The sequence below is a fragment of the Crinia signifera genome, chromosome 1, assembly GCF_055691185.1.
Source record: "Crinia signifera chromosome 1, ASM5569118v1, whole genome shotgun sequence".
Taxonomy (NCBI): domain Eukaryota; kingdom Metazoa; phylum Chordata; class Amphibia; order Anura; family Myobatrachidae; genus Crinia; species Crinia signifera.
In genome coordinates this window covers 367602701-367629508 of record NC_139217.1, presented here as the reverse complement: position 1 = coordinate 367629508, position 26808 = coordinate 367602701, and the positions used below count along the sequence as shown (strand labels likewise).

The 26808-nt window shown below is 43.0% G+C and overlaps 1 protein-coding gene across 1 annotated transcript in view; it reads left to right on the top strand.

Annotated features, from left to right (window-relative positions):
• TMEM132C (transmembrane protein 132C) overlaps window positions 1–26808 on the top strand; it is a 460032-nt gene that overhangs the window by 419047 nt on the left and 14177 nt on the right. Inside the window, exons 6-7 of the mRNA XM_083150595.1 lie at window positions 24487–24692; window positions 26041–26314. Coding sequence (XP_083006721.1) covers window positions 24487–24692; window positions 26041–26314 — 480 coding nt within the window. The remainder of the gene's footprint in view (window positions 1–24486; window positions 24693–26040; window positions 26315–26808) is intronic.

Genomic DNA, 26808 nt, shown 5'->3' with positions numbered 1-26808 from the left:
GTGCAGTATCATAAAACATAAAACAATGTACACCATAATACATACGGCAAGTTTTGCACTGGTACTGTACAGCTCAATGACCTATCTACCACACATATGGGTTGGGATCATTTGGTCTACAGCATGATGGTCGACAGTCATTAGGTCGACATGGGAAAAGGCCGACATGGGTCTAGGTCGCCATGGGAAAAGGTCGACATGCTTCTAGGTCGAAAGGTCATTAGTTTGACAGGTCGTTAGTTCGACGGGTCATTAGCTCGACAATGTCTAGGTCGACAGTCAAAAGGTCGACATTGGGTTTTTCACAGTTTTTTTACCTGAATGTAAACACAGTCGACATGGACACAGTTTCAAGTGCACCGCATCCCCTCGCATTGCTCGCTATGCGTTGGGCACGGTGCCTCGCTGCGCTCAGCACACTGATTATTCCCCCACCACACCCTAGTGGATGGTAGGGCATGAAATACCGCCTGTCAGCACATGTCGGCTCAAAAAACAGTGAAAAACCCCATGTCGACCTTTTCACTCGACATTGTCGAACTAATGACCTGTCGAACTAACGACCTTTCCACCTAGAACCATGTTGACCTTTTCCTATGTTGACCTAGACCCATGTCGACCTTTTCTCATGTTGACCTAATGGTGTCGACCTAATGACTGTCGACCATCATGCTGTAGACCAAAAGACCGCATCCCACACATATAGCTACATGCCTCATTTCTGTACTTTGTATGCAAAGGCATCGTTAACCCTTTAAGTGCCAATGTTGCTGTGAGAGGTGCAAAATATCTGCTATAAATGCTGGGGCCATAGTCGAGGAATATGAATCACTTTAGTTATTGCTGGCAAATGATCTGTAGGCAATTAATTGAAGTTTAGTCAAATATTGCTTCACAAAAAAAAAAAAAAACATGTCGCTGTGAGCGATGCTGGTATTTGTAGAGGATATTTTGCACTTCTCTCACAGCAGTGTTGGTCAGGGGCGGATTTAGGAGTGAGGGTGCCCGTAAGCACAACAATAATGGCCGCCCCCCTGCCTATTTGTATTATTTTTATTGATTATTTGTAAGCCCTCATTTGATAGAATAGAATAAGTAAGTAGGACAGATTACAGGGACAGTATCTGCATTCCCTATCCATGTACACTCTATAGATGGAATATGGAACAGTACAGTGGATATTGTGCAGTTACTGGTACATTTCAGGCTGACAGCACCAACAGAAGCATCCAAGTGCCGCCCCCAAACATGTGCCGCATGGGAAATTCGGCACTGGTGTTGGTACTCAAAGGGTTAATAACAGGATTGAACAAATTGTAAAAATCACATAAAGTCTGACTACCTAGCCATTTAGTATCCTCCATTTCAGTTTAATAAAGATTTTTGATGCTTCGTTTACCCTTGTTTATGACTGAAATAAATCAGGAGAGTGAGTGGCCATTGGGATTCACTTTACATCATTTGTGAATTTTGTTTGTCTAATGCTTTTATTAAGTTGTTTGAAGAGCACTAGAAATTTCCACCAATAATCTGCACTTTTAATGGATCGGTTGAGAAATACATTCAATACATTTAGCAGGATGCGTTGGGTCATTGTCCTGCCTGAAGGTGAACCTCCATCCCAGAATCAAATCACCAGCTGACTGAAACAAGTTTTGCTCAAAAATGAGAGGGGAATTTCAGCAGCTGCTCGGGGGGGGGGGGGACACGGACGGACGACGGACGACGACACGATTTTAGTGACGTCACTAAGCCCCACCCCCATAATGGTAAACAGGGGGATTCGGGGCCGGGAGGGGGACACGATTTTCGGGAGACTCCCGGCCATTCCGGGAGGGTAGGCAGCCCTGATTTAGCAACAACCGTCTTTCCCATGACTTCATAGCGACGATTTCCTTGATGGCCGAAAAGTAAAATTTTAGTCTCATCTGACCAGAGTACCTTCCTCTATACATTTGGGGAGTTCCCCACATGCCTTTTGGCAAACACAAAATGTGCCTTCTAATTTGTAACACAAGTTACACACAAGTAATGGCTTTTTTTCTGGCCACTCTTACATAAAGCCCAGCTCTATGGAGTGTCTAACTTATTGTGGTCCCATGTGCAGATGCACCAGTCTCTGCTGTGGAACTCTGCAGCTCTTTCAGGGTTACGTTTGGTCTCTGTGCTGCCTCTCTGATTCATGCCATCCTTGCCCAGTCTGTGAGTTTTGGTGGGTGGCCCTCTCTTGGCAGGTTTGTTGGGGTACTGTACCATGTTCTTTCCATTTGAAAAATGATAGATTTGATGCCGCTCTTGGGTATCATCAAAGATTTGGATATATTTTTATAACCCAACAATGACTTTCAGCTCCTACAGGGTTACCTTTGATCTCTGTGCTGCCTCTCTGATTAATGCTCTCCTTGCCCGGTCTGTGAATTTTGGTTTGCGGCCCTCTCTTGGCAGGTTTGTTGTGGTACCATGTTCTTTCCATTTGAAGATGATGGATTTGATGGTGCTCCGAGGTATTATCAAAGATATGGATATTTTTTTATAACCTAACCCTGACCTGTACTTCTCAACAACTTTGTCCCGGACTTGTTTGGAGAGCTTTTTGGTCTTCACGGTGTGATGCCTCTAGCTTAGTGGTGTTGCAGCCTCTGGGGGCTTTCAGAAAAGGTGTGTTTATACTGACAGATCATGTGACACTTTGATTGCACACAAGTGGACTTAATTTCACTAATTATGTGACTTCTGAAGGTAAATGGTTGCACCAGAACCTTTGAGTGCTTCATAGCAAATACATATGCCAATTTTCAGGTCCGACACAGCATTGCAATCTGAAAACAGTAATAATAAGGTGGCTGGTTCCTGGGGAAAGACTAACAACCAAAAGGAACCCCTATGCCAGGGCCTGCCCCTATAGGCCCAGCCAGACCCGATTAGACCTGGGACAGTCAAATTGGAGCCCTGTCAACAACAAAAAAAAAATAAAAAAATGAAAGAACAATAAGCAGAAATAGATGGCTTTATGCTTGCCCCATGGGTGTAGGTTAGCTCAAAAATCAAGGGGCCAGCTTGCACTGTACACTCTGCGGCCATGATGGATGGATACAACGTTGGAAATGAGATGTGTGATATTCCACAGTGCTTTTTCATCTTTCTTTTTTTTTTCCTATATCAGATTATATATTGACCAATTTATTTTCATAAGCACCGTACAATTACATAGTGCTGCTGACACGTAATGATGCAGATCCTGTGAAAAGAATCAGATGAATGTGAAGAACATTATTGTATAGTACATTTTATTGAATTGACAATTATATTATATGGAGGTAGAGTTAAAATAGATTTTTTGATCCTTTAACAGTTATAGACTTTTCTACTGCACCAAAAAAGCTGAATTCAGCTGCAAAAGAACAAGCTAAAACAACGCCAGCATTGCTCGAGGTGAATTCATTGTGGCTTAAACGGCGATTTGTTTTTTAAATCAGACAGGAAAAAAAAAACATTTACGTGCTATAACAGAATGAAAACATTGTTATGCAGAGGAACAATTGTAAGACCTTTTTCTTTTTATTTTACAAGTGGCCCATTTTAGGAACTTGCACTTGCCTTCAATGTAAATAGACTTGACAAATGAAGTCTGTTCATCTGTGAATGACAATGACGGATAGAGCTTTGCAAGCATAAGAATACTGTATGTGACATATTTCTATGACAGTGTTTGATTGGTGCAACAGGGAAACTGTCAGGTACTGACAGAATAGTTTGTACCTTTAAAGTTAACACCTTGTTAGTTACAGTACAGTAAATATAGTATGTCATTTAAACAAAATTTGTATCTAAGTGCCAAATAGACGCCTACATTGTTGAAATTCCTTTGCAAATTCCAGGAACTCAGCATAAAACAGTTATTAACTCTTTTATTTATGTACTTCCCAGTAAACTGTACTGCAATTTTGCCACTTTGCAGTATTATCAATAGGGCTCACACAATTTTTTTAAATACCACTTTATACTTCCATGTACTGTAATTCCAAATAAGCAATTATATGAATAAAGGCCTCATTCTGATTTTGTTGCTGCAGATGCCATTGCTTATAAAGTTAAAGTACTATAATATGCGAATGCTATTCTAAGTGTGAGATGGACCGTGTAAATGTGAAAAGGCCCACTTTACTTATATGAGACCATGAGCACTATAACATTGTGTCACCTGTCCTGGGTCACTCCTATAGATTTCTGTAACTTACGGCCACTGTGGTAGCTGTACTATGTGAGAGAACCCAGCTGCCTGCATCAGCATGCTGCCCTTATGGCACACCCTTTACATGCCCACATCACAGCTTCTTTTTTACACTAATTTTTGTTACCACCCAGCAGGCCGGTGCTAGGGTTTTGATGCTCCCTTGTACACTATACATTTTTGCCCTCCTATACTTTATAAAGGGACCGTGGGCGCCTAATGCATGTGCCACAAATGGGGAGTGTCTCATGAGCAAGTGGTGTGGCCACACAATAGTATCCACATTTCAAATTAAGCCACACAGTAGGACAATCTTATTCACATTACACTGCACGCAGTGCCCCTGATTCATATTAGTAATAACTGAAGTGTGCTTCATCACATTATGACACATAGCCAAATAGCAGTGCCCTGTATTCACTTATGCTACACAGTAGTACCACTTATAAATATAGTTACACAGTGATGATACCCCTTATACATATTACATCATACAGAAGTACCCCTTATAAACAATATGTCACACAGTAGTGCCACTTATACACATGATGCCCAGAGTAGTATTGTCACTTATACACAGTAATGCCCCATATATGCCTATGGTAATGTGATTTATATATTATGGGAGGAGAGTGGGCAATGTGTTGGTGGGCATGAGCACATGAAAACAAGAGCATGTCAAGTCAAAACCCAGCACAGCCTCACACCACCACAGCTCACCTGCAGTCACGCCTCTGAGTACTGAGGGAAGCTGTTGCTGCTTTCTAGCTGCTCCTAGTGCCATGGAGGTAGGATCTCTGTTCACCGGAGTTGAATTGTCCTGTTTGGAGGGTGTGACTGACTGTTGAAACAGCGGCGGACAGATGTAAGACTTTCTCAAAAGTAGGAGAACAAAATGGCAAATGCTTGGTCCAGATGACCGTTGGATTCACAGGATCAGGTTTTCTGTAATTGAACAGACTGGGCTGACCCCAGTGGTAGCTGGTACTATAATGAGCAAACAGCCAAGACTAAACATCAGGAGCCAGAGACATAGCAGGAAACAACATTTTTCAGGCAACTTCCTGTAACTGGAGACAGGCTTTAAACCTACCATGGGGCTGTTATTGGTGCTGAAAGGATCATGTTGCAAACCAGCACCTGATTGGGTTAGCCGATCAGCTGATCCAAGGATACATGGCTGAGCCAATACATGGAATCACCCACAGCTGCCCCATTCTCTCTATGCTGTCACAGCACATCACATAACAGCTGGGTAATGCCATGGTCACCAACACTGTGCCTGTGCCCCAATGCCGGGCAGAAGAAGCACAGCCAGAAGGTCCTGATGCCATGCTGTGAGGTCCATTCCATGAGCTACCTGCGCTGGAAGGTAAGCCTTGGGCGAGCCAGTTTAGGGACATGACACCTAGCAGTTGCTGGCTGGGATAGGAGTGGAATGGGAGCTGTCAGTCCACAAATACAGTGGACTCCCCTCCCCCCTCTGTCTATCTCTTCACTGGCTCCCCATCTGAGTTCTCTTTAAACTCCTCACCACCACCTACAAGGCTCTCTCCTCCTCCACCGCTCCTTACCTCTCTTCACTGATCTCTATCCACACTCCCTCCCGTCCTCTTCGCTCCATCGCTGACCGCCGACTGACCTCTCACCTTATCACCACCTTCCACTCCCGTGTCCAAGACTTCTCTCGCGCTGCCCCCCTGCACTGGAACAACCTCCCGCCACCCATCAGGCTTTCTGATTCCCTTACCTCCTTCAAGCACTCCCTCAAAACCCACTTTTTTCGATTAGCCTATCCCTCCTCCTAACCTCTTTTGATCCTCCTATCCTGCCTCCGTTCCCATCCGTTCCTACTTATCCTATTGTTTTTCGTTCGTCCACCCACCTCCTTTTAGTATGTTAACTCTTATGAGTAGGGCCCTCCTTCCTCACGTACTCACCCTACCTCTTTACCTCACCTGTGCTCCTGTCCTGTTCTTCCCTTCCTCTACTTCATCTTCAGTCTCCTTGACAATTTCGACACCTACTTCTGAACTGATGCTGATTTTAGTTCTACCAGCTATACCCCTATTTATGCTGTATTTTATCAACACACCCTGTACGCTACCTTGTAATTTGTTTTTTGTTTGCTATGTACGACGCTGCGGACACTTTGTGGTGCCTTATAAATAAACGTACTACTACTACAGTACATGCAGGGACCCTTGGCAAAACTTCAACGTACTGCTCCCCACCCCTAAGCCTACACTGCCACCAATACCTACTTTCAAACCTCTCAAAATAAAGTGTTGAGTTGGTATCTTAGATGTCCCACAGCCGCCACCTGCATTAAGTACAAAAAGGATGTCTTCCTCATACACATCCTTTATTTTGTGAGATGAAGACGTGGTGTCCCCCCCACAGATCCTGGCTCTCTAGGCAGCTGCCTAAAGCTGTCTAATGGCAGAGCTAACCCTGCCTAAAATACTTTTGTATGTTTGAAATATGCAGAGATATTTATATTATTATAAATGATCAAATGTATTTTTGGACTGAATCATTAACATAATGTATGTAACTTTAGCCCCGCCCCAAACACACAACTACTTCTTCTGCCAGACCTCCTTTGGTGAGTGCTGGGGAGATGCTGAGGTAATTAATCACGCTCTGCAGCAGATACTGGGCCAGATGCACTAAGCTTCAAAAATGATAAAATGGAGAGTGATAAACAGCCAGCCAATCAGCTCCTACCTGACATTTTTCAAACACATTCAAGTAGGTAGGAAAGTAGGAGCTGATTGTCTGGCTGTTTATCACTCTCCATTTAATCAGTTTTGAAGCTTAGTGCATCTGGCCCACTGTGTTAATTGCCTGCCTTACAGCAGATATAAGATACCATTATCACTCACAAAATCAGCTCCTATAGCTGGGGGGAAGCTAAACTATAAAATTTATCAAGCTCTAGAAAACGTAAATTTGTGTGACTTGGCCCTGAAGGCTAATGCAATACAAAGTTACACTTTTCTCACATTACTAGGGTTTACCCTATATACCACACTGTTGCCTTTTTGTAATGGGCTCAATACATAACAATAATAATTCTAGAAATGGTACGGTGCAAACAAAAGAACAAAGAATATGAAATAACCTTGTATTTTATATAAACTCTAAAGCTCAGCAATAGTCGTACATAAATGGGCTTGTGAAAGTCTGTATTAGTATTAGTTGTTGCAATAAAAGTGTTATTGCTGTGTTCTGGCCTCTGCCTTCCTTTGTGTGTCGATGTAATTGCTCCTCTCATACAACTGTAGAGTATAGCAGAGGTTGGCAGGCGCTGTACAATAACCTAAGCACCTGAGATGTTTCCCTTGTGCGCACTAAAGGCCCGAGTGTCTCTTCAGTGACTCTTCTTCTTCCAGAACACAGAGGAAAAACGATCCGACTTCCATGAACCTTCTGTTGTAGAAATACATCGCTTTACAGATGGGCCAAGCTGTAGAGCTTATAGCGTAAAACACCCACTGTGATTAAAAAGCAGTATAACATAGATTGAAGGGTTTACAATTAACACAGCAACAATTCAATCTATGGCACTACTTACACTTGATGTGAGCATACATCTGTGTCATTAGAAAAGTATTTATCTACTAACTGCTGCTAAATTACCACTATCCGGGGACATTTATAAAATCTGGCACACCAACAAAAATAGACAAGTGTTAAAAAATAGAAAAGTGTTACTAATAGCATCCTGAATCCTTAATTCACTTAAGTACTTTTTCACATTACACCAATTTTTCTATATGTCTCCCATTGACTTTTATCTGATGTATATGTAGACCGTTTCTCCAGGTCTTTGAGGCTTAAAGAATTCTTTGGCCCGGATAATAAATCTGACTTCCTCCATCATTGTGTAAAATTGTACTGCCATCTACATTTGACCCTCCTTCCTTATCTCCATCGTTTAAAACATTTTCAAGACTATTGTTGGCCGCCCCTATGATAACCTCACCTATGATGAGAAGGTAGCTTTGAAGTTTTTGAAAAAGCAGAAAGGACATTGTAGACCGTTCTGCAGACAAGGGGGGTTCTGTGGTAATACAATCTGTTGATAAATATATTAAGGAATGCCAGCGACAGTTAAATTACAAAAATGTGTATGCACACCTTGATGGTGATCCCACGTTGATGTATAAACAGGAACTTGATACTATATTAAATACAGCATTGATTGATGGTGTTATCTCAAGTGAGTTATGTAGAGCATTATCGGTACAATTTCCAGTGACAACGTTATTCCATACGCTACCTAAGGTGCACAAGGGATTGGAGGACCCACCTGGCAGACCTATAATTTCTGCCAGGGGGTCCTTATTTCAATCTATCTCGGTGTACCTGGATAGCCTTCTGAATGCTTGTGTCCAAGGAACACCTTCCTATTTGAAAGACACCAATGACTTGCTCCTTAGATTACAGTACATAGGAGTTGATAGTCAGGATTTATGTTTGGTCAGTGCTGATGTGGTCAGCCTCTATACATGCATCCTCCATGATGCGGGGATGGATGCAGTAGAGAGGCTGATCACTGATCATCCACGATTTAAGGGGGACATCTATACCTTTTTTTCTCTCTTTGCTCAAATTGGCCCTAACCAGGAATTATTTTTTATTCAATGACCAGTATTATGTCCAGCAACGTAGATAGCACTCCAATCCAAAATCCATGGTTCAGAACCTGTTCGGCCGGCTGGCCGTACATTCGGACGTATGCCCGTCCGTTCTCTGGGACTACGAACGCTCGCCCAGAGAACCGTTTCAGCCCCGTAGCTTACATGCATTGGCACGCCACTCCCCTTTTTGTGTGGTTCCGCCACCATTGGCCATGTAGGCGTAGCTTCGTTCCCTGTCTGCGTGTGCGATTTGTTTGCTCGGATACGTGCGAATGTGTAACTGAACGAGTCAACCAGAGTTACCCCAATAGTGGCAGGGGACGCACACTACATACAAGGCAGCAGGAGGCACACACTATATACAGCACACTACACACATGGCGGCAGCAGCAAGCACACTGCCTATAGCACAGTCAGATGTGTAGCGTGGAACCATGGCACCCAAAGCAAGCTCATGTCATTGAAACCCTCCCCTATGGCTTTTTAGTGCCACTTTTGCATTATGACCGCAGTAGTGCCATTTACACACATAATGCACATGCAGCCACTGTGGCCCTCAGTCTACACAACGCTTGGTTTCCGCCCCCCAAAGTTCAGTCGTCGCTAATTAAACTGTGGGCAGAGCGAGACTGCCATTTAAGTCACGAGACTGCCATTTAAGTCACGCATTGTTCTGAGTATACTCTATTTATCAATTTCACCACTTTCTTCTCTATCTTCACTTAGGGGTAAATCTACTAAAGCTTCTAAAAATGAAAAGAGGTGATGTTGCCGATAGCAACCAATCCATAGTTGCCTACCCTCCTGCATTCTGCAGGAGACTCCCTGAAATAGCAGCAATCTCCCTCTCTTCCTCATTAGTCTAGAAATCACCCTCATTTCACCTAATCCACATTACACTGTTACATTTTTTTTCGGAAAAAAGGAATGAGAGATAGATATATTTACATTGAATCATCAGCACCATTTCCCAGCACTTTATCAAGTATAGTAGCTCTTACTAACTGCTTTGGGACTCATCTACATTTGGATATAAGTCATTTTAAAAGATTTCCTCTCAGATGTAGCAGTACACACCCACGCTTCTAGGTGCCACGTTCACAATCTCTTTTCACAATCTATCCATATATGGAACTAGACACGCCCTTTGGGCGGAGCATGACACACCCCTTCAATGGGGCGCTTTGCAAAATTCTATTACCAACTATAATCTCCCTGAAACTAGTTTTCAAAAGTAGGCAAGTATGAACCAATCATATTTTCAATATTACTTCTCTATTGCATCCTAGAAAATGATAGACAGGATCCAATTAGTTGCTATCTGCTTTAGTAAAATCTATCCCTTAAGCCGCCCCTACACGGCATGTTCTGGTGCGGTGCGTTTGCACACTCCTGCGCACATCGCACAGCACATAAAGTAGGTGCAGCCTGTACTTTTTGTATAAGATTGCATTGCATCTAATACAAAAAGAAGCACATTGCATGCTTTTTTTTGTACAAGATGCGATCTAGTACAAAAAGTACAGAAAACATTGTTCAGTGTATGGGCACTTTAACCCTTTGCAGTCTATTTTTTTTATTGCAATTCAAACAGTCTTTATTAAATGTTTAAATTAATTATCATTTATTTATTTTTATTCAAAAAGAGTCTACATTTAATGTTGAATGATGTTAATGTTCTTATTTGGAAGTGGCTCACCATTGGATCTGATACTAGTGCTAGGGCTGTTGAGCCTGACTAGACGTTGGACCTGAAAGGGTTAAGTTTCTGAACATGAGTAGGTGCTGATGAGCCACAGTTAACACAGTAGCTATTTTAATGTCTCCTGCTTCCTGAACAACATGACAAATTATTCACTGGCTAGGGCCAGGCAGCTGAAGATCTCCAAACAACATTATAAGTATAAGCTGAGCCGTTTCAATGGCCCCCATAGCATTAGCTAGTAGTACTGATATTGGTTACTGTGGTTGTGATATGTTTAACAGATTTACTGTTTGCATGAGTTGGCTATAGATATGGTGCTCCTATGATACAGATGGAGATATCCATCTGGCTTAATTTAAATTCCGGCCCCTTTATAATTTGTGTTCAGTCATGTCAAAGATCAGCTATTTCAGCAGGGCCGGATTTCCCACTAGGCCAGTGGGGCGGCAAGCAGTGGCGTGATTTCCTTTTGTCACTTTAAATAAAAAAGAAAAATACTTTTTCTTGGTGTGGGAATTGCCGCCCCCCTCCCCCAGCTGTGCCTTCAGCGCCTATGAAGTTGTGAACCGGCGCCGGGGATCAAGTGCTGAACACCCAGCGCCGGAAGAAGGCAGCCCTGTCATGTCATTGACAGGAGCGTAGCACTACCGGCGCTGGTGAAAGGCAACCAGCATAGCGCTTATGGCGCTGGGGATCAAGTGAAGCTGAACACCCGGCACCGAGAAGATGCTGCCCTGCGATGGCCCCCTTCCCCTACCCGTTAGCATATTGGGCTCCTCCCTGCCTGACCTTTGCTGAGGCAGGAGTGGAGACCCGTTGGTGGGCAGATAGGGATTCAGGAGCAGGCGTGGTGGCTGTGGCAGCTAGATGGGGATCAGGCTGGGGGCTTTGTGCTGCCAGGGATAGTGAGCTGAAGACCCAGGAACTGCAACCCTGTGCTGCTGAAGGTTTCTCTCTCATTGGGGGGGGGGGGGGGATGGGGGGGCAGCAAAAAATGTGGTGCCTAGGGGTGGTATGGCACTGAAATACGGCCCTGTATTTCAGAGAATATACCCATACACATGTCACTGAAATTATTTAATGATAGCCCCTTAACCTAATAGAGCAGCGAAGAACTGTCAAGACAAGGTCTCCTTAATGCATACTATACTATCAGAGATCCATTATGTAATGCAATGGAAACACAAGATTCCCCCAACAATCATTAAACTGAAGTGACATTAACCCTTTGAGTGCCAGCATCTCTGTGGGAGATGTGCAAAAAAAATTCCAGTGTCACTCACATTTGTTAAATAAATTCAAATAAAAACATGTTGTGTAAAAAAAAAAAGATTATATTTCCTATATAAGGTAAACATTACAGGTCTTTATGATGAATACAAATATTTCCATGGCAATTTGCACACCTATTAATGCACTTGGCATTCAAAGGGTTAAATCATATATGAGCTACAACCCTAGCCAAAGTTAATAAAACAATATGCAGTACTACTGTAACAGTAATATTTAGAATAGATGAGAGAAGACACTTGTGTTGGGGGAACGCGTGCACATTCTGCTACTTTATCCCGAAACAGTTTCCTAGAGGTTATTTTTACTGCTAGATCCAGAACATCTGAATATCAAAGTCATGTGTAAGTTGTTAACCTTGTTTCCATAACAGTTTGGCTTGTTTGTAATATGTTAAATCTAGTTTATAAAATAATATTGGTACGGTAGGATTTCTTTTTCCTGCAAATCTCTTTTTAATCTCTTGTTATTTAACATTTAATGAAAAGCACCAGCAGAATAAAAAAGCAGCAAGAGTTTTGAAATCTGACAATTTACCTGTTTTATTGTATTGTCCCTCCTTCTAGAAGCCTTTATAAAACAGATTTAAGGCTTCATAAAAAACACAGAGAAATACATTAATGGACAATCGATTCCAGGGAGCAGGCAGAAGAGACGCTGGAGCTAATCTGCAGCAATTTGAGTCCAGCCTTGCATAAAATACTGATCTTGCTTGCTGGGTCTGAAAAATACATGAGGGATGTTGGCAACAAATAATGTTTTATTTTCTAGTACCTCCCACTGCTTCCAGTGACCATGCTTTCTTGTGCTCAATATGATAATAATTACCATTTTATCTGCAAGACTTGTGTGTGCAGAAGCTTTACTCGCTACTGTATATTTTATTTAGAGATGGAATATAATGGGTTTATGTATCAAAATCTGTGAACTAAAAACATGTTGTGTGTGTTATTGAAAGCCGCTGAGATAAAATATAGCATTATAATAATAATAATGGGCAAAAGATTAAGGGTGTTTTACCAAAATCCTCAGATACTTCTTCATATGAACTCCTGCTTTGCAGTCTTTCTGACTATCCCCATATCATCAGTCTGTGCCTAGTTTTACAGATTACACTAGGCTCTGGAGGAAATATCCCATAAAACTGCAGCTCACTTTAATTAAGAGGCCATCCCATTAAATTAAATGTTTTATTAATTTCCACTCAAAATCTGCTCACTTTAGTGTCATTTATGTCTTAAATGAATCATTAGAGTGAGGCTACTAACTTTAATAATAATAATAATAATAATAATAATTATTATTATTATTATTATTATTATTATTACATTACACTTTTGTGTGTTTGAAGACTTTCAACTGGACAATGGCATGATTAATGTTTGTAAGTAAAGCAAATAAGCAAACAACTGGGACAAACAATGTTGTACTGCAGGTAGGGCAGATGTAACAAGTGCAGAGAAATTTAGATTTTGGGTGGGATGTGTCCAAACTGAATCCTAAACGGCACTGTAAGAATAAAGCTACGATTTGTGAGCTACTTCTAAAAGCAGACAGTAGTTAACCTGTATAGAAAAAACCTAACCCACCCAAAATCAAATCTGTGATTAGAATTCTTCCATCAGGCATGAGGGGTGATTCAGATTTGATGGGACTGGGCCGAATTTGGTCCCGTTCTGATGGTGGGGGGTCTGCTTATTTGCACATGTGTAGACCCCAGGATTGAACAGCTTTGGGGAGGTTCACACTCAACAAACCATTCGCTCTCGAGAGGTTGTGCGCAGGGACGGACACGGGGCCAGAGCAGAGGAACACCCAGTGTTTTATGAATATCCAAATTAAAATGCAAGGCTTTCCACTGGGATCCAAAGCCTGCTCGGAGTGGGAGCCTGATGTCACATGACATCAGAGCCCGCCCCCTTTTTGGGGCAGCAGAAAAAAAGTCAGTTTTCACTGACTTTTATTTCTGAAGGGGAGAGAAATCATTCGATGATCGGCGACCATGTGTTCTCCTCCGCTCAGGGCTCAGCATATTGTCCTAGGCCAGTGGTCACCAACCCGTCGCTCGTGAACTACCGGTAGCTCTCTGCCTGCTGCCCGCCTCTCCCTGCTGCACGCCTGCCTGCCACTCCCTGCCGCCCGCTTTCTACCCCTGAGCCTGAGGGGAGGGGAGGGGAGGAGAGTGCATTGCGCATCTCTCCTACACCTCTGTGCACTCCTTCCCTGAGAAGAGGAGAAGCGGCGGTGGCGACACTGACACTGCAGGAGAACACCGGTCCCAATGGTGAGTGTGCTGTGTGTGAGTGTGCATACTACTTGTTGACACTGTGGGGGCATACTACTTGCTGGCACTGTGGGGGCACACTGTACTATTGCTGGCACTGTGGGGGCATACTAATTGTTGGCACTGTGGGGGAATACTACTTGCTGGCACTGTGCGGGCATACTGTACTACTTGCTGGCACTTTGGGGGCATACCTGGCACCATGGGGGCATAGATGGCACCATGGGGGTATTCCTGTTTCTGGCACTGTTTGGGCATATGTGTATCTAGCACTATTGGGGGCTGGCACTATTTGGGCATATGTGTATCACAACCCCATTTTCATTGGACGCACCCCATGTGGCTACACCCAATTTTTTTCTTCCCGCGCGTCTACGACGCGGCACACAGTTATGTTTGGAGAAGGTTAGCAACCTGGAATTATGGTGAAAGGTCAAAAATCTCTATCTGAACATCAGCAAAACTAAGGAACTAATAGTGGACTTCAGCACAAAGTAGGAGAAAAAACAACCAGCCACTGACCATCAACGAGACCCCAGTGGAGAGAGTAGACAGTTTCAGGTACCTAGGTGTCTACATCACGCAGGACCTGACATGAACCTGCCATGTTAATTCCCTAGCAAAAAAGGTCCGGCAACGTCTTTATCATTTTAGACGGCTGAAGGACTATCCTCAAGGGTACTAAAGAATTTCTATGCCTGCACCATTGAGAGCATCCTGACAGGAAATATCACGGCCTGGTTTGGGAACAGCATCAAAAAGGACAGACAAGCTCTCCAGAGGGTTGTGTGATCAGCAGAGCGTACTATCTGTATTGAGCTTCCAGATCTGGACACTATGTACAGCAACCGGTGCTGGACTAAAGCCAGGAAGATAATGAAGGACCTCAGCCATCCCAACAATGGACTATTCTCCCTATCACGATCAGGGAAACGCTACCGCTTATTGAAGGCAAACACAGAACGAATGGGAAGGAGCTTCTTCCCGCAGGCAATTAGAGCCCTCAACCAGACCAGACCAGTACCAGGACTTTCCTTCCTTCTACTAGACCTACCCCACACAATCTCTCTCTCTACACTATTCCTCAGCCGATCTACTTATCCTAATGTAGGACAGTTGTATAAGCATTTAATTACATATTGTACTATGTATGACTTTGTATGTGACAAATAAATTTGATTTGTATGTGGCATAGTGTGTCAGGGGCATTACAGTGTGTGGCATAATGTGTAAAGGACATTATTTGGTTACTAGGCAGATTTTTTTTTATTTTAGTAGCTCTTCAGGTGGTTTATTTTGCCGCGAGTAGCCCACACCTCAAAAAAAATTGGAGACCACTGTCCTAGACTCAGTGGCGTAAGTTCATACCAGGTGCCCGGAGGTGACAAAGATGGTAGTGCCCCCCCACCCTCAACTATACATACATGGCAAGTGATCCTCAGATCAACAGACAGCACCTGCCACCCCCAAATACCACAGATAAAATCAGGTACCCCCCATACACTACCATACCTCCCAACATTATTAGCATGCACGTGGGACCCATGCACGTGCTGATGGCCAGCACCTGGATTTTGGGGGCTTGGTCTAGCAACCAGGCGGTGTGAACTACAAATTTCCTCACTCCTATGAGGCCATGCCCCCGTTTTCACCCCTGAGGGGCAAGGTCAGCACTCTTCGAACTGCTGGCCATGCCCCCAGCCCCTCTGTCTCCAGAAATAGATGCTGTGCGCATGCACACAGCATCTATTAACCGCTAACTAGGCAGTAGCTGAAACTAGGATCTCTGTCACCCACCACCACACATTGTCCCCCGGTCCCTGTCAGCCTGTCTGCATGTGTGCAACTGTGTACACAATATACATAAAATCACACATATATAGTCAGACACATGCATACATACAAATATGCATACATTCACTCATATATACATAGTCAAACACCTGCAAAGCAATGCCCGGAGGCCCCTACACACCCATTCATGGAAACAATAATGTAAACGGCAGTGGCATATTTATAATTGGTGCCGTGTGTGCGGTGTACACGGACCCTTGTGTCCACATGCTGCACCCATTTTTTTTTAATACTTACCCCTCTGGAGTCCTGCGGAAGCAGAGTTGCGGAAATTCCTGGAAAAATGCCCGCTGCACCATTTTTTCAGGGGGATTTGCACGTGTGCATTAGAGTATGAGCCTTTTTGAATACTGATGCCCCTGGGCAACTGCCCACTGAGCCCAATGGAAGAGATGTCCCTGTCTACGATCAGTAATGGATAATGAATATTTTCAGGAACTGTTAAATCCACTAGTAAAGGCAGCCTGGATGTCATTATAAAATATCTGTTCTTGTTTTCATGGACATCCTAAAGCAGAAAACTATGGTAATATGGCGAGTGATCTAGTGAATTCATACAAATCTATGGGATGCAAAATGTCTTCAAAACTTAATTTTTGGAGACTTATCTACACTTCTTCCTAGAAAACCTTGAGGCTGTAATGAGTATGGCTAGCATTTCCATCAGAAGATTTATGTGATGGGAAAAAGGTACCAAGCAGTGGCGGCTTAGGGTTAGTTATGTTAGGGTTAGTTATGTTACTCCAAATACCAGATAGATTCAGTAACACTAAACGAAATACATCACCTACTAAGAGTGTTAATGTTAAATGGAGCCAGCCCTTTTCAGAGTATGCAACAGTCCTCAACATTATCTTCTTCTTAAGGGCGGGATGTACTAAGCAATTGTGGTACATTCCGCCACACATTGTATTGTTATTAATCGCATATGCACTAACATATGCGATTAGTATCACAAAGGACAGCTCTTTCGAAAAGAGTTGCCCTTTATGAAGGAGGAGGTGGCAGTTAAGAGAGTCTCCGTGGGTCCCTCTTACCTCCTACGCCCAGGAGCCTCCTGCTGCAGAGAATCCTAAGCTCCTCCTCCCTGCACCTGGAAGTACTACTGCTAGGGAGGAGGAGGTCACTGGGTCCAGGCAGCACAGCAGGAGGCTGCCCGGACAGCAGGTGAGGTCAGCGTGGGTGCCGCAGTCCAGTGCAGGGCATCGGGGAATGCAAAAATAAGCCCATAGTCTTCTATAGGTTAACACCAGAAAATTCTGGCATTACACTCTGGCAGAAAAGCAGCGGTTCTGCATTGATACATCTGAGAATGGGGATTTTACTGCATTTTTAATTTGATACATCCCGGCCTAAGTATCTATTGAATGTTCGTTCAATGTATCATTCCACAGAATTTTATTATACTTGTCCTGAAAACAAACAAATATTTAGGGTCATGTAAATGTAATTGTGCAGATTTCTGTAAACAATAGTTGCCATTGTATCTGTGCTAAATATAAATAAAATATGTTAAGTAAACTGTTTGCTGTAGATGTACTGTAAATCTCTGTAAATGGCTGCATTAAGTTCTATATGCACCTGGAGAAATGTGCATTGCATATGTATGAGTGTAAGTAAACATGTGAACATCTTCTGTAGTGCAAGGCTTAATATGCAACGCTAGAAGCTTTTTCTGACTTCTCCAGACTGTTACATGTTGACATCTTATCAGTTAAGAGTAATAGTTATAAAATAATATTAATATCTTAGAAAAATAAAAATATGTCTTAATACTGGAGTTACCGTTTACACAAACTGTATATTGTCTTTTTAAATTCCACATGACAGGTAATCTGTAAATACTGTGTGATTGTGAAGGTGCTAACTACCTATGTTCCACCTGATTACATATTGCTTAGCAGCTACATTATCGTCCATGACTGATTCGTTTTAAAACCTGTCTGTATATCTTGGACTCCAGATGACAGATGTTTCATAAATACTGTAGTCATCATTATATACAGTATGTCTACTTTTTCATGTCTTAACTTCACACTCCTGCAAACGCTATTCCCAGAGAACAATTAGGATTATTTCTGTATGGTTAAAAGACTTATAATGTAAGTTACTGTCAGGAGCATCTTTCCAGCAGGCTCGCTATGTCCTATGTAATATACATTATCAATGCTTTGTGACAGGCTGAGAGAATGTTTTGCTGAACATCACATCTAAAACTAGGTAAAACTTTCACTATTATAAAATGTTGGGCACGCTCCCAAAAGGATAGGTGAATTGTCATTCAGGGACACCTTTGTAGACAAGCACTGTATTTCTTCAGCGATAAGAACTGAGGACTTTTTCTCTTTTAAATTATACAGTTACATGTGTTCTCTGTACATTTTTATTAAAAATGTATCAGTCTGACTTTTGCATCTATCAGCTGATAAATTGATGCAGTTGTTTTTCCTACTATATAAAATGTCACATTTGGAACTGGCAGATGTGTTTGTACTGAATTTTTATTGCCCTATATATCTGTAGCATAATAGCTGCAATGTCTTGTTTCCATTTTCATTTATTATTTGTTAGATATTGCATACATTGCTGGTAACAGTAAATGTCACATGATGGGATTTGTCATTTGGTAAACTGGAACATTTGGTATATGTAAAGTATTTTGTACACAGGAATGACTCTCCCATGGGGCCTGATTCAGACACGTTTGCTTGGCTGCAAATTATCCAATGACCGTGCATGTGCATGGTATACAGTGCGCATGCGCAGAGTCCCCCTGCAAACGAAGCCAGTGATGGTTTGCTATCACTGGCCGTTTGCTGGGTGATTGACAGCTAGCCATCATTAGTGAATGGCAAGCCAGCGGCAACGCAGGCGGCACCCGCCCGTTGGGAGGAAACACCGCTATACATCTCACCACGGCCATTGCAGCACCGTGTAAGTCTAGCCTTACTTGATAGCTGCATACAGGGGGAAAGGCATTCAATGGTGAGTGATGGCGAATGGTTTTCCCCCTGTGTGCATGGCTGTGAACGCATTCGTAGCCATGTACAGGTTCGGGGAAGACATTGGCGGTGCAGCGTTTACCTGATGGCTGGGCTCCGAACATTTGAACGGAATAAGACCAGATCCAGAATGATGGACCAGGCAGGCTCCATTTATCAAATTGTGCACGGTCTGGGGGTGCATGTCCGGAGGGGGTCCTGGACACCTGTTAGCGGGAAGATTAAAGCCTCCCCATATGGTCCAGACCATTCTGGTTTTCACTACATCCCCGGACCATGCAGGAAGGCTGAAATCACTACCTGTCTCTCTGTTGACATATGTCACAGGCATCCACACCGGACAACCATCCCCCGGGCAGGGACCTCCTGCCTGGAAATTACAAGCTCCGAAATGGCACAGTTTGATGACTGGAGTCTGTCCAGTCCAGTGCTCCGGGGTCCAGTATGGCTCTCTCCCATTCCTCAATTCCACCTTAGTTACATATAGCTCTGAATCACCCATGTAAAAGTGATTATCAAAGAGAAGTAGGTTTATTGACAAACTAGGTTGGAGTGGGTACTGTGTCACTTTTACAGTTATACCCCTTTTACACAAAAACATTTCCCGGGTTTTTGCCAGGTCGACCCGGGTCATGGCTCAGTGTAAATGGGCTCCTTAAATATAACTCGGGTCAAAAGACCCAGCAATTCAGGTGTTCCGGATTGAACACAAGTGAGACCCGTGTTCAGAGTTAATAAACTGGCAACCCGGGTCATCCGACTCGAGACCCATTTACACCAATGGGGGGGAGCCCATACCAGCATCCTGCGGTCAGTCCGGAGGTTGGTCAGGGGGTGCATACAGCTTCTGCTGCTGTCTGTTGTACTATGCAGACAGAAGCAGAGCCAAGGAGGAGGTGACTGTAGGCCGGTGCCGACATCCATTCACCTCACGGACAGAGGCTGGGGGCACAGGGAGGCTGGGGGCAGCTCAGCTGCATTCCTGGGTGCGCGCTTACCCCCCAGTATGACCGATGGCCTGGCCTGCAAATTTCCCGACACTTGGAGATGATGTCATCTCCATGCACTGGCCCAGGACCTGCATCCGCTGACATTTCCAGCCCAGCATTATGCCGAGTGGGGACGCTGTGTAAAAGGATTCAAGCGCCTGGTCGCATCCGAGTTGGACCCGGTATTTTGGTTTAAAAGTGGTATTAGTGAGCTGATACCTGGTTCTCCTTTAGCCTTTCTCATTAATTATGTTCTTAGCTGTAAAACTGCTAATTTGCTGGTAGCAAAATCCATCTTTAAAGTCTACAAACCTGGCATCTTCTAAGTGCAGCAGCTCAGTGACCCAGTAACCAGTGCTCAGATTTAGTAACACACTGTTCAAACCAAAAACTGGAATTGACGGCGCTTGACTTGAATGTCCAATGATGTAGGTGTTTCTCAGAGTGGGAAAAATAAAAATAAAACAAAAACAGTGTATAAGTGACACATAAAGTCCGGTTTCAATAAGGGGAGTGATGCTTCCCAGAACCAAAAATTCGTACCAAACTCACAATGTGAAGATGTGCTATATTTTATTTTTCCCACTGTGAGTTTGGTACGAATTTTTGGTTCTGGGAAGCATCACTCCCCTTATTGAAACCGGACTTTATGTGTCACTTATACACTGTTTTTGTTTTATTTTTATTTTTCCCACTCTGAGAAACACCTACATCATTGGACATTCAAGTCAAGCGCCGTCAATTCCAGTTTTTGGTTTGAGGAGTTGATACAGTGAGGATCTCCAAGTGGTCCTCCACGGGAATTGTGGCTGCAAGGACTGTTAGCGCCTTGGGACTTTTCTGCATTTGTTTTATGGTTAGTAACACACTGTGCACAGTTCTATTCTCCGGCACAGGCCAAAAGTTACTCTCCTCTGTTTTCTAAAGATAAATCTGTCTTGCATATACAGTATGATAAATGACATACTGCTTTGAATTAAGACATATTCCCTGGGTGATGAGGCTCTAGTCTTCGCAGAGAAAAAAGGGCTATGTATTTTTAGTGTCAATATGCAGAAATAACTGAACAAAGAGCAGCTTTCATATCTCGCTGCAATGTTTTGTTCTAGAGGTGAAGCTCTTGTCACAAAGTTGTAGTGATTGGCTGTCCACTTCTAATGCTGGTTCTCTGCTCTGCTGCAAAGTAGATCTCATTAGAAATACAGCAGAGAAATGCTGCAAGTGGCTTTGTTTGCATAACTTACCAGGAGCCCCATAAATAATGTGCACGCTTGTAGGCTCTCCTCGGGATCTAGCTACTGACACGGAGAACAATTGCATTTCCACCGGTGTCTTCTTCTGTGTTAGATAGACTTTCATTTAAAGGTTGCACTTTGTATTGTGCTGCTGTCTTACAAGGGACTACTTTATCACTTGTTATTTTTAATAAATATATTGGAGAATATCAACCAATACAAACCCTCTGTTTGCACTCTGGCTGAAAGGATGGCTGCAGAGGAAAATAAACATAATGAAACAAACATGGATACAAATACTGTGACTAAAAATTACTGGGATCCATAATAAAGTCTTGTGAAAGTAAAAAAACAGGATGTCACAAACAAAAACAATGAGTTGTACTCATATTAGATGACCAAAGGGGTTATTCAGGGGTATGGAATAACTCTCAGACAGTAGGGATTCTGATGGTCGTTTCTCCAACAGGGGGTGAGCGCATTTATGCTGCGCTTGACACCTAGTTTTCAGACCTGATCACACGGCTGTTGGGCTTGGTGTTGCAATGTCAAATGCAGTGCAGTTATGGTTTTCATTCATACTGTCAGGGCTGCCATTAGGAATTTTAGGGCCCGGGACTGATTTCCAGTCTGCCCCCCTTTCTTTTTTGCGCTCGTGCAGTAGTCTGACCTTCCTGGGACAGAAGCTAACATGCAGGGCCTACGACGGATGAGCTGTCAGTGTGCTGCCATCTCCCCCTCCTTCCTTCACGTACCACCCGACTCAGCAGGTCCCAAAGCACATGCTTCTTCAATGCAGGACACCGGTGGCCAATTAAAATTCAGCACCGGCTAGTGAGCCAATGGTACACAAACTCTGATTGGCTCAAAAGCCGGTGCAGCATTTTAATTGGCCACAGGCGTCCTGCATTGAAGAAGCCTGTGCTTTGTGACCTGCTGAGGACTGAGGGCAGCGCAGACAGCACAGCTGAGGGTTGCTGTGGGCAAAATGAGCTGCCCGGGCCCTTCAAGAGGCCAGGGCCCAGGACAGCTGTACCCACAGCACCCCCCTATCGGCGGCCCTGCATACTGTACATGTATCCGAGTCACATAACACATGCATCTTGATTTTGTACACAGAGAGTCGCAGAGCAGATTTGGGTGCAGAAATACATACTGTAAGTGGCATTCATGGATGGTGATTTTGTTGTAACATAGAGATGGCTAAAAAGATGTGCACAGAAGTTGTGTCTTAAGGGAGTGTCAAAGGCATGTTGTAGGTGCGTTGCTGAGAGCAGATGTGTACAGAGGCACTGGACCGCCCATGTACATGAAGAAACTGTCTAAAAGATGCACCAAGCTGTATGTGAGAGTGGGCACTTAGGGGGTTATTCTAGTTCACTCACAAAGGCACAATCACTCTCTTATGGACAAAACCATGTGCACTGCAGGTGGGGCTGATGTAACATGTGAGTTAGATTTGGGCATTGTTTGTACTTCAAACTGATATCTATATCATAATTGCCTACTTTTGAAAACTAGGGTACTTATGTAATATCTGGGCGCCCGATTTTTTCATCGCATCGCGTGCAATATAGTGGCATACAAAATTCATGCAATGTGATTTTTCATTGTAAAGACCCGATTTTTCATTGTATAGTCACCCATGGGTGATTTCATACCCCCACTATCCAACTACGCATGGAGTTGATTTTATATAGTGTGGCGAGCGCAGCGAGCCACCGAGCCCGAAGCGTGGCGAGCGGACGCAGAATACATGTAAAGTAATCCACGTCCCCTCGCGGGGCTCGCTGCGCTCGCCACGCTTCGGGCTCGGTGGCTCGCTGCGCTCGCCACACTATATAAAGTCAACTCCATGCGTAGTTGGATAGTGGGGGTATGAAATCACCCATGGGTGACTATACAATTAAAAATCGGGTCTTTACAATGAAAACTCGCATCGCATGCCTTAAGTAGTGGCATGGAATTGAAAAATCGGGCACCCAGATAATACATAAGTACCAAAACTAGTTTCAGGGAGATTATAGTTGGTAATAGAATTTTGCAAAGCAGCTCCATAGAGGGGGTGTGTCATGCTCCACCCAAAGGGCGTGTCTAGTTCCATATATGGAGAGATTGTGAAAAGAGATTGTGAACGGGGCACCTAGAAGCGTGGGTGTGTACTGCTACATCTGAGGAGAATCTTTTAAAATTACTTATATCCAAATGTAGGTGAGCCCCAAAGCAGTTAATAAGAGATACTATACTTGGTAAAGTGCTGGCAAATGGTGCTGATGATTCAATGTAAATGTATCTATCTCTCATTCCTTTTTTCCCAAAAAAATTTAACAGTGTAATGTGGGCTAGGTGAAATGAGGGAGATTGGTAGACTAATGAGGGAGAGAGGGAGATTGCTGCTATTTCAGGGAGTCTCCTGCAGAATGCAGGAGGGTAGGCAACTCTGATCTATATTGCAGAGTAAAAAAAAAGCGGCCAGTATTTACCCTGCACAGAAACAATAAAACACCCAAATGTAACTCTCTCTGCACATGTTACATTAGCCCAACCTGCAGTGCACCTGGTTTTGTCCATAAGAGAGTGATTGTGCCTTTGTGAGTGAACTAGAATAACCCCCTTAGTGCTTGTGCATTCAGATTATAGAATGTATACCAGGGAAGGGCTCTGCAATAACATTTGCATAAAGTCTTCCATGCAAGCCTGCCAAAAGACACAAACATGGATTATTTAGTATCAAACTCAAAATCCGTCCCACAGTGAGTAACATTGAAGACATTACAGTACTTCCGTTTACAAGATCTGGATACTTCCGGTGTAAAGGATTCTTAGCAGGCCTAGCACTGAGGTATCCAGTCTTTTCTTGAAATGGCAAGACATTAAAATGTAATATGCATAGCATGGAAATGAGAGTGTTAAAAATTGTACTTAAAACCTACTATGTGAATCCACTGTTCAGTGCAACCCCACATTATGTCGTTTTTTTCTCACCATAAAATCATCCAACAAAATGTGACATGATATATACAAATAGGATATTGTATAAATAATGTTCATTCAGAGAGATACTATTTTGTTGCTGTTCATCGAGAGCATCTGACACCATATCAAGTTTGATGCATGAAATCTACTATTTTCCCATAGTGGCAGAGACACAGAGCCTTGTATTATAAATCAATATAGAATATAGATATAAAGATGTACAGAAACTGCTTATTACTGTCAAACATCTGAATGTTTCTTTGTTGTTCAGGTTTCAGAGAGATGCGACTATGTTTATGTCAACGGAAAAGAAATGAAGGGCAAGGTTGGCGTAACGGTGAACTTCACATACCAGTATCTGAGCGCACCTCTACAGATTACTATCTGGGTTCCTCGACTGCCTCTCCAGATAGATATCTCTGACACTGAACTCAGTCAAATCAAAGGATGGCGAGTGCCTATTATTTCCAACAGGAGGTTGGTCTGTCCTTTAATAAAATTCCATTGTCAAATCTGTGGATGGAAACACATAGCAAACACAATTGCTGGAAGTGTACCCCCCACACAACAATACAATTTTTACAATAATAGGGCAACATCCAGGCACACAACCATTGATTTGCATATTTTGTACAAGTGACATGTACGGAATTTTCTTAATTTACACGTGACTTCATATAAACTGATATGGCAAGTCCATAAAATATGGGTTTGGGTCAATGGATCGACAGTGGTTAGTTCATCAGTCAATAAGTCAACTGCCATTGGTCGACGGGTAATAAAAAGGTTGACACGTGAACATGGTCAACATACATTAAGTTGACATGGACATCATGTCAACACAAGCAAAAGGTCGATGTGTGAATGGTCTACAACAGATTTCATGTTATTTGTGGTGTTGACATGGGCATAATATAAGTATACCGCGTCACATTGCATAAATGAGTTTAAATGTATTTTTTGTTTACATTGTTTTGTATTTTTGGTAGTTTAATTATGTATTTTACTGTTTAATGAAATTATACACTTTATTAAACAGATGTATCTTGTGACATTATTATTTTAATGTGATTCCTAATTGGTGAGCTGCGGGTTGGGGGGCACATGCAGGGTTGGTGCTGGGTGTTACTTGTGATAAGTATAATGACTAGGGTTATCACCTAGTCCCTTTAATTCCGGACACATATTAATTACACAGGTTCTGTGGCTGGCTGACTTCAAGACTCCACTTCACCTGATTTTAAACTGCCACAGAACCTGTGTAATTAACATGGGTCCGGAATTAAAGGGACTAGGTAGTAACCCTAATAATGACTCTGACTAAGGTAAATGAAGTATATTTATCTCATCTAAGGTAGTGGCCATTTTGGGAAGGACATCTCTCACACAATGCTGCTCCTCAGGCTGGCAGCAGAGGCGTGTTGCCCGGGACAGTTGTCCCCACAGTACCTGCAGCATCCACAAGCCACCCAGTGCTTCCAAGCCACAACGGGGTCTACTGGGTATTGCTACAGCATTGAGAGTAGGCTAAAACCGTTTGTTGGCAACTTTGGGCATATGGTCTTCAAAAAGATGGTGTGATCTGCTAACTTTCTCTTCACCACTATACAAGTTATAGTTATATTGTTATGAATACATTGATAAGTAATTTAATGTGAGCACTGTTTGTATAGGTATTCATTGTACTATAACATTGGTATTGTTCTGTCTAGTAGAATAAAACCAGAATACAGTAGATAGCCAATGGATTTAACTGGAGATCAATGATGATGAATGTTTGTATTAAAAATCAAGCACAAATTACATCGGTAATCATATTTTTCAGAACAACGAGAGACAGTGATGATGATGATGAAGATGAGCGCAGAGGAAGAGGCTGCTCACTCCAATATCAGCATGCAATGGTTCGGGTCCTCACTCAGTTTGTAGCAGAAGAACCCAATCCCCTCGGACAACTTGTGTTTTTGCTTGGATCTGATTGGCAGTTTGATGTCACAGACCTGGTAACAGACTTCATGAAACTCGAAGAGCCGCATATTGCAAAGCTGCAAGATGGAAGACTTCTCATTGGACGAGAGATTGGGATGACCACAATACAGGTTTGTATATTAGGAATTATATTTAGAAACCATAGTAAAATTATGGAAATTCTTACCTTATTATTCATTTGCCAGTGGATTTCATGCATTTATAAGTAAGAACTTGGCATTTGGTGGTCCTCACATAATTCCCTTCCCAAAGTTGCTATACTAGGAATTCTACAAAGCCCTAATACATACTGTAGTGTCATCTGCTGAAAGGGGTTTTCCAAAACACTCAACCTCCTTAATCCCAGAAAAGTCTGCAGCAGAAATAGAGCTTTCTGATACCGTCTTCTTTGTATTGTGCTGGCAGAGACTGCAGGTGGGAGAAAATCTTCAAAGCATAGTAGCATTACTTTATATAGTGGTGAGCACAGTGACAGTGAGTAGAAGGAATATTCCACATTCCCTAGATCAGTGGCTCTCAAACTGTGGGTCCTGACCCCAAAGTGTCATGGGTCGAGACTCCATGTTGCTGACCATCAGGCTGATGACTTCTAATCTCAGTCAGT